The sequence below is a fragment of the Phocoena sinus genome, chromosome 1 (assembly GCF_008692025.1).
Source record: "Phocoena sinus isolate mPhoSin1 chromosome 1, mPhoSin1.pri, whole genome shotgun sequence".
Classification (NCBI taxonomy): Eukaryota; Metazoa; Chordata; class Mammalia; order Artiodactyla; family Phocoenidae; genus Phocoena; species Phocoena sinus.
In genome coordinates, this window is record NC_045763.1 from 106,871,482 (window position 1) to 106,880,839 (window position 9,358).

The window sequence follows — 9,358 nt, forward strand, 5'->3', positions numbered from 1 at the left end:
CTCCACGAGTCCTGTTGAGGGTAGAACCAAGAATCTTTATCACACTGTGGCCTTGAAGCTTGCTTTCTCTTCTTGTGCTTTGGAGGAATGAGAGATACAAGTTAAAAGTTCACCACTTTTTGATGAAGTGACCAGGGGTGAGCAATGAGTATGGAGTAAGTGTTCAAGGTGAAGTGGGCTGAGTCAGAGGCAACAGCACATAAAGCTCCCTCCAGTCCTGTCTTTGGGAGATAAGGAGACCAGAACCCCGCTCTCTCATCTGGCTTGCAACAATCTAACAGGTTAGAGCTTTTTCATTTTCTTTCAGCTACTCCTGGGAGGGGGTGCATGGGATTTTTGCAAAAATGGAGTAGAAGGAACACAGTGGGTTTTTATGAGCATGTAATCACTTGACATTTCTTTCAGGCTCTCTCCTGTGTCAACCTCTCATCCAAACTACTCCCCAGTGTTTTCTGGTTCCTGGCAAGTGTTTCTTGGTGCCCAGGTTTGGCCATGGCAGGGTGGAGCTGCCTTGTGACAGGAGGAGGAGGGTTTCTGGGTCAGAGGATCGTCCACTTGTTGGCAGAGGAGAAGGAGCTGCAGGAGATCCGGGTGCTGGACAAAGTCTTCAGACCAGAAGTTCGGGAGGAATTTTCTAGTAAGTGAACTTGAGTCGTGGGTGTGTAGCTCCATTTTAAACCCTGCATAGGTGTGGGGAGGGGGTTCTTGTCTAGCAATTTAAGGAGAGTTGTAGTCGAATCAAGGCTAATCCCATGTTATCAGAAAGGAGATTACAGATGGAGTAATACCACGGTGTAATCACAGATGGTGTCAGGAGATGATTCTGGTCCTGACCCAGGATTAGAGAGGGTGGCTGTAGACCAGCCACTTCAGCCTCTGCTCTTCTCATCCAGAAAATCATGTTTCAGTTTTCTCCCTTGTCAACAAGTCTTCAATGTCCTGATGATTTTTGACTTGTCACTTGCTATGTACCATCTGCAAAGGGCGAGCAAGTGCCATTAACCTGGAGACCCCACCAGCGGGTCCCCGCCCCTCTTGATTGCTCTGGTCTTTCTGTGGCTTCACTGAGCATCTCCAGTGAAGGTGAAATAGAAGGAAGAGAAGGTGAAGCGAGTGTGTGTGAGTGTGTGTGTGAGAGAGAGAGAGAGAGAGAGAGAGAGAATTCGAGACGGAGCAGGAGAGAGGGGAGTGCAGAGCGTGCACAGGCCTGCAGCAAGGAAGCCAGAAACAGAACAAGAGGCGGCATGAGCACGGACGCACCTCGCGTGGATTCCCTGTACATCTCTTTTTATCATTCGCCTCTCTCCTCATCACCACAAGGAAGTGACTGCAGGATCTGCTGAAGCACCTCACGTCTCTCTTTCCAGATTGCTGCCCATGGTGCCAATGCAAAAGCTTGATTTATAGTGTATTTTCCAACCTGTTTCGCCCCCCCCCACCCAGATCCTCAAAATAACCCTGTGAGGAAGGTAGGAGAGGGGTAACACCCATCCGGACAATGAGGAAATTGAGGTCCACAAAGGTAAAGTGACTTGCTACCCAGATTAATGGGTAGCAGAGCTTAGACTAGAACTCCAATCACACGGCCCTAGGGCTGACTCTTGGCAAAGTGAATATTCAGTTTCTGCCATTTCCCCCTATGTGCCCCCAAACCAATTCGCTGTCCTCCTCCCCAGCCCCAGTGGACTGGCCGTCTACATGCAGGCCCTGGCTGCCCAGAGGACCCCTCTCCCCACACAAAGCCTCCCCTCCCCAGCCCGCTCTCCTGGACCCTGCCCATCGCTCTGTTCTCCTTTCCTCTCCCCTGACCTCTGCAAACATCCTATTTCCTCTATCCTCTGCTTCAACAGCGTCTCTGATTTTTTTTTTTTTTAATTCACAACTGATCAACATCAACCGTTTGTAATCCCTACATCTCAGCAATATTGGCAGTCTGACAACTTATGCCCAGAGAGGGCGATGCTCAACCTAAGAGGAACATCTCCCCAGTGTGAATAAGTCAGGCGCTGTCATGGGTGGGCAGGGGCCTCTGTCAGGATAATAACAGAGACCGCTCACGGTGTTCTTTCTGTGCCAGGCACTGCGCTAAGTGTTTTACGTGTGTCAACGCATTTGTTCCTCATCACAATCCTCTGGGATGGGTAACAGTGTCCTCCTTTCTTTAAAGATGAGAATACAAGCACAGAAGAATCCAGTCCATTCAGGCTGCTGCAACAAAATACCACAGGCTGGGTAGCTTAAAATCAGAAATGTACTGCTCACAGTTCTGGAGTCTGGAAGTCCAAAATCAAGGCAGGGTCAAGTCCTGGTGAGAGCTCTTTTCCGGGGTTCATAGCCTACACCTTCTCACACGGTGGAAGGGGCGAGGGATGTCTCTGGGGTCTCTTCTATAAGAACACTAATCCCATTCGTGAGGGCTCTACCCTCATGACCTAATCACCACCCAGAGATCCCCCCAACTCCTAACACCATCACATTGGCATTAGGATTTCAACAAATGGATTTGAGGGGACACAAATATGCAGACGTTGCAGAGGTTCATTAACTTGTTCAAGGTCCCCCACCTGGAAAATGGCAAAGCTGGATTTGAACCCAGGCGGTCTGGCTGCAGCGTCTGTACTCTTAACCACTAGTTTGTCTAGTAGCTTCTCTCTGGGCCTCCCTCCAATCCAGTTCACACCACGTAAGCGACTGCATATTCAGTCTATGCAAAACACTGGCCAAGTCCCGCAGAGCCTTGGAGGAGAAAGCTAGGGCTCCACCGCCGAGGCATACACAGCGCCCTCTGCTGTTCTCTCTGCGGCCCTGCATACTAATGGGTAAGAGGTCTTTCCTCCCTTGGCCTTGGGCTTCAGGGCATAGCAATTCCTTTGAGCCACTCTGCTGAAGTTAGCCTTGAAAGAGAGGCAGAGTAAGGGAGGGGCAGGGCAGACGTGCGGACACAATCAGAAAATTCCACTCTGCGGCTAATTCCTCTGCCTTTCTCTCACTTCGTGGCCTTTTTGGAGTGGAAGCATTGGGGCGGAGCTAATTTTGCAGAGGCTTAAGGAGAGCAGGCTTAAGGTTCTTCCAAGTTGTAACCCCAGGAGGAAATTCTGCAGCCCTGAACTTTTCACTCTGAGTTTCTCTCTCACTGTTCTCTGCCGTCCATTGCCAATTTCATCTAAATTGACGTCCTGCAAGCGAGGCTTGAAGCCGGGACGGGGTTGGGGGTGGGGGCGGGAGGCGGGGCGGGGGGCAGGCTAGAGTCTTCATTAGAAGTGTGACTTGGACGTTTCCTCACCCTCTCTGAGCCTCGGTTTCCTCGCCTGTAAAGTGGAAATCAGAATCCCTATCTCATGAGACAGCTGTGAAAGGAAATCAGAAAGCTGAAGGTCGTGTGCAAAATAAAAAGCACAAAATAAGTGCGGGGTATTTATCCAAACTGTATGTAGCGTGGCGTTTATGTCGTGGGTTCATCTGAGGTGATGATGTTACCAGTAGTGCACAGTAGCTCCACTTCCCGCGGGCTTCAGAGGAGCCAGAGACGCTGATGTTGTCTCTGCAACCCTTGGCTAGATGGCCGGAATGTTAGTCCCTCGGTGGCTGGCTCATTTTCAGCATTGATATCTGCTTTTGATGATATCTAATAAGAGCTCTTTCAGTTAAATCCATCCTTCGGGCCCACCCTAAATTCCTATTAATAAGCGCCACTATCCTTCTGATCACTCAAGTGGGAAAAACTCAGGCTGCCTTTGACTCTTCCTCCCAGCCCATCACCAGTAAGAACCAGGACCTGGCAAGGTAAGGTCTGAAAGTTGAACCTTTTGTACCTCTCCCCTTCTCGTCTCCCACTCCTGGATCCCCGGTTCCAGTCTTCCCCATGTGAACTGTGGTTCAGACGGTGTAATTAATCCCTCAATCACCCTGCTTTCTCTTATATCCACTAGACCGATCCACGTTATAATACTGCAGCCAGGGTTCGCTTCCTACAGCACAACTCTGTTTACATTTCTCCTTTAATTCCAAACCTATACCGGATTCCCCATTCCCTACCGAATTAAATGCAAATTCTCTCCTTAATGAATTTTATAAAATCCCCATGAGTCTCTTTAACAATTTTGTGTTCCAGGCACTCTTGACCCCTCACTGCTCAAACTCTCTTTTTTTAGAATGAGATGGGACGGAAAGAGATGTTTGCTCTTTCCCAAGAAATGCTACACATTCTAATTTCTGTGCCCTTGTTTAATTGGTCCTTCCATGGGATGTTCACCCCTCCCCACTCCTCATTCCCCCCAATCTACCTGTCCTTAAAGACCTGGGTCATCAGGAATCTTCCAGATCCAGAAAGCCTTCCAGTGACCTGACTCCTGTTCACACAGAGCTCCAGAGCAAGATCAGGCTGACCTTGCTGGAAGGAGACATCCTGGATGAGCAGTGCCTGAAGGAAGCCTGCCAGGGTGCCTCGGTGGTCATCCACACCGCCTCTGTCATCGATGTTATGAACGTCGTTCAGCGAGAGACCATCATGAATGTCAATGTGAGAGGTACAGGATCCTGGGGAGGAGCTGAAGGGAAGTGGGCAGGTGAGAGTCAGAAGCTGGGATAAGTGAAGAGGAGGCTGGTAGACACCTGCTGGGTGGGCACCAAGTATTTTTCCTCATCGCCACCAACAGAGATTCAAGGCCATCGTCCTCCGTATTTCTGATGAGGAAACTAGGGCTGAGACAGGCCAAGGGACTTGTCCAAGGCCCTCTGGGGAGGAGTGAAAGGGCTAGAATTTAAACCCACGCCTGTGTGAGTCCAAAGGCCAGGAAAACCCTTCTGCTGGTCCAATCAAGTGTTGACTCAGCTCCGACCTCAAACTCTTGCTATCCAACCACCTCCTGTCTCCACTGGGCTGGAACCAGACCTTACAAATGCTTCCTTGGTCATCATGCTAGCTTTTCTGTGTGGCTCTAAGTTGAGGGTCACCATACAGCCAAGAACTAAGAGCTCTGTGGTATGAGGTACCCCCAAGTCAGTTAGGAGTGACGGGCCACAGCTCTGGGCTGGTTTGCTTCGGGCAGGACTTCTGCAAAGGAAGGATAATAAGGGTAAAGAGAATGCCACCCCCCAGAAGGATTCCTCATAAGAGAACTAGCAAAGCTGGTTCACAGTGGTCTGGCAGTACAGAATTAGCCAGCACTTGTCTTCCTGTAATATTTTCTTAACAAGAATAATTTCCCATTATCCATAATACCATCTCTTCAGCTCACTACCAGATCTATTACTGAAGAGTAGCTCCTAGCCAGGTGCCCAAAGTACACCCTCTTTAGATCCTCATCCCATGAGTGCTTGGTGGCTCTTTCTGAACTGTGGCTTTCCAATTTACTTTAAATCTAGACACAGTCACTCAAGGGATTAGCTTAAATCCCTTATTAGCTTGCTGTGTAGTATCCTCCCTCTGACCCCTGGAGGCCAATCTCTCTAGGACCACAGCACCCCAGAACATCTGCCTTCCACGCCCTGCCCGCCAGAGTTAGTCTACTCAGACACTCCTTTTCTAAAGCAACTCATTGTTTTTGCATCTCCAGCCTAAAATTGCACTGTTTCAAAAAAGACCATTTCTAGTTTCAACTTAGCCACACCCCCGGTCACCCCCATATTGCCAGGAGGGTGCTAAGATTAACCAGACTTGAGTTTTCGGCCCCCCTCTCATAATTTCTACTCTCCACGGCTCCCAACAACAGGGGATTTGAAATCCCTGAGAAGTGTTAGAGGCCTCCATTGACTAAAACTAGCATCACTGACAGGTTTAGAAAATACTTCACAATCATGGCCATTTCTCCCTCTGCAGGTAAATTAGCTCCGAATTTTCTCTGCTTCTAGATTTAATTTTTTAAAAAGGAGGCTGTCTCTCCTGAAAAGCAAATTGCACAAAGACCTTAAAAAGGATTTTTTAAAATACCACCCAAAAATGATGCTTTGCCCAGGAAATTGCTTCCTTCTTGTAAGGAAGGCCCTCTGGGTGACCTCCATGAGCTAAAATTCTACCCAGATAAAGGGATTCTGCAAGATCCTCCCATGATAGATATTACCAGCAGAGGGTGCACTCCTTTCTGCTTCATCCTCCGGCTCAACACACAAGGCCAGTGCTAGCTCCAGAAAGCTAAGCAAAAGGAAGCTTTGCCACCCCGACTTTTCATACCTGGGTAAACAAGCCACAGCCACAATTAGCAGTGGCCTTTGTAGGAAACACACAATCAGAAACAGAGTCTGGATCTCCAGCTTCTCCCCAGAACCCACCAATCATTTGCTCAATGACTCAAAAGAAAGTCCTTGTGACAAGTTTTTATTGGTCTTCAAAGAAAAAAAGGAGAAAAATACGAACAATTCAATGTGTACTTAAGAGTATATATTACCTATATACAACTCTGTGTGTGTGTGTGTGTGATGTGAATCCTTCAGCTGTCCTCTTTTGCCTAAGGACCAGAGCTGTCCTTATAAGAGTATGACCTCCTAATTTTTTAAGTTAAAATAGCCTATCTTTAATGAGGTGGTAGAGATGATAAATGATCAGTTTTAAATCTTTTTACTCCGCAAAATATAAAGTGGTAACTCGTTGTCCTTTTCTGAAATTAGAAGTACGTATACTGGTCCATGAAATCCAAAAGCCTAGAAATGCTGGCTCTCCAGAATCCAAATCTTGGCCTCTTTTCATTTCTGCTTTCGTCCTGTGGCTTTAGCATAATCTGACCTCAGCCAGAAACACACCAGAAGGCACTCCTCATTTGCAGTAGCCACCTCCCTTGAGGGTTAGGGGCAGACATGGTCCATGGCATGGCTGGCTCTGGACTCTTTCCCGACACTGACGGTGTGCTCCCCGTGGGCAGGTACCCAGCTCCTGTTGGAGACCTGTGTCCAGGCTAGTGTGCCAGTCTTCATCCATACCAGCACCATAGAGGTGGCTGGGCCCAACTCCTACAGGGAGATCATCCAGGACGGCCACGAAGAAGAGCATCTTGAAACGGCATGGTCCTCTCCGTACCCATACAGCAAAAAGCTTGCCGAGAAGGCTGTGCTGGGAGCTAATGGGTGGGCTCTTAAAAATGGCGGCACCTTGTACACTTGTGCCTTAAGGCCCATGTACATCTATGGGGAGGGGAGCCCGTTACTTTTTGCCCACGTGGACAGTGCCCTGAAGAACAATGGAATCCTGTCAAATCACTGCAAGTTCTCCAGAGTCAACCCAGTCTATGTTGGCAACGTGGCCTGGGCCCACATTCTGGCCTTGAGGGCCCTGCGGGACCCCCAAAAGGCCCCAACCATCCAAGGACAGTTCTACTACATCTCAGACGGCACACCTCACCAGAGCTATGATGACCTCAATTACACTTTGGGCAAAGAATGGGGCCTCTGCTTGGATTCCGGGATGAGCCTCCCTGTTTCTCTGAAGTATTGGCTTGCCTTCCTGCTGGAGATAGTGAGCTTCTTGCTCAGTCCAATTTACAAATATCGACCCCCCTTCAACTGCCACCTGGTAACCCTGTCAAATAGTGTGTTCACCTTCTCCTATAAGAAAGCTCAGCGAGAGCTGGGGTATGAGCCCCTCTTCACCTGGGAGGAAGCCAAGCAGAAAACCAAGGAGTGGGTCGGCTCCCTGGTGAAACAGCACAAGGAGACCCTGAAAACAAAGACTCACTGATCTGGGGGGTGACAACGATATGGATGTGGGTATAGTTAGGAGATGTCTGTCACGCTCTCCCCTTCCGGCTTCATACGGCAAACCACACAGACACAAGCCCGGGTCCTCCTGCTTCCCTTTTATAAGGTGATCATGTTACTGTCTTCCTCCCTCCACCAGAAACCTTTCCCTGTCACTGGCCCAACGGGAAACTTTGTGCCTGACCCTCCCTCCAGGGGACGCGGCCAGACACGGTGATTTGCTGCAGCTGCTGGTGTCACCATCTCAGTTGCCGATTCTGAGCTATTTGGGCTTCTTTTAACTTAGAGTTTTGCCTGTTAGTTCCATTTCCTCTGTTAAATGCAAAAGCCTTTCTTTTCTTTTAAAAGTTCATATTCCTTCACACAGCTCAATGAACGTAATAAACGTTTTAATGACTAATCTGGAGGAAGTTGTGGTTTACGTGATTGCATGCCTTTTTATTCCCCACCCCGCCCAATCACCATCTCCTATTTAGAAAAGTAGCTCGGGACTGGGGTGGGCAGAAGTGTCGGGAGGGGGAACCTAGGATTGACTAAGCACTTACTACGTTTCAGGCATGTATTAGATGACTGACATATATCACTTATTTAACCCTCACCAGAAACCTACGAGGTAGGGATGACTATTCCTTTTGATGAATAAGGCAACTCGTTCACAGTCACACTAACTGCCATGAGACCGGGACGTTTAATCCAGATGGACTGACTTGAAAGCCCTTATCCGTCCGCTGAATTGTGTAGCCTGAACTGCTTAAAATGTATAGCAAAACGGGGACGGGGTGGTGGATGGTTTGTCGGGGGTGCAGCAGAGCACTGGACATGGGGTACGGATCCTTGGGAGAGCCCAGCTCCCTTGGGTCACCTACTTCTTGCCCGGTCCTGTGCAGGAGACACCCTAGGACCAAGGACAGCCCCTTGGGGGAATCTGGGAGGTTTTCATACCCTTGTCAGCTGGGAGGAGAGGGAGAAGCAGAGGTGCAGCCAGCCTCCACTGCCAATGCCAGTGTCCTTGAAGGTCCCTAGAACACACTTGGATATATGTGTGTTGGTGACTCTGGCAACTCATAAGCCCATATTCCAACCTTTCAAATCACACAATGAAGCCACACCACGGCTTCCTAGTAAAGTCAAGGGGACAGATGCAAACTCTCCCTCACACTGCTTGCTCTCTTCCCTCACCTTCTCAGCCTCTTTCCCCTCCCTCCATCTTCCCCTAATCACTGGCCTTCTCATCCTTCTCAATGCCCCTAAGGAAGGGAGGCCAATCGAGACATGTCTGGGGACTTAAATGATGACATATTCGTTAAGTGACTGGAGGACCCACAGTCAAAAGCAACACTGCCAGGCCAACAAGGACCACGTGACCTGAAGCAAGTGAGGGGGTGGCGTGGGGCTCAGTGCCAGGAGTGGGGAGCTCTCTCCTTCTAGACCAGGGTGTTGCCTATCTTTATGAACCACGGACACAACAAGAGTCATGACCAGCACCCAGATGGCCTCTTTCTTACCCAAGGAATTTACGGATTATGAATTCGGTTGAATTTGATTACCGCAAAGGAGCTAGTGTAAGCATTCACTCTTAAGGAGAAAGGGGAAAAACACTCTGGCCCAAACGAACAGGTTTCCATCACCTTCAAAACCCCAAGAGACAGAGGATCTGGCACCCAGGGATCAG

The 9,358-nt window shown here is 49.1% G+C and overlaps 1 protein-coding gene across 1 annotated transcript; it reads left to right on the plus strand.

Annotated features, from left to right (window-relative positions):
- Positions 1 to 223: 223 nt before the first annotated feature.
- Positions 224 to 8,598, plus strand: LOC116758472 (3 beta-hydroxysteroid dehydrogenase/Delta 5-->4-isomerase). Its single transcript, XM_032641302.1, has 4 exons — positions 224 to 281; positions 406 to 637; positions 4,362 to 4,526; positions 6,855 to 8,598. The coding sequence occupies exons 2-4, from the start codon at positions 493 to 495 to the stop codon at positions 7,664 to 7,666; spliced, it is 1,122 nt and encodes a 373-aa protein (XP_032497193.1). The 5' UTR covers positions 224 to 281; positions 406 to 492; the 3' UTR covers positions 7,667 to 8,598.
- The last annotated feature ends 760 nt before the right edge of the window (positions 8,599 to 9,358 follow it).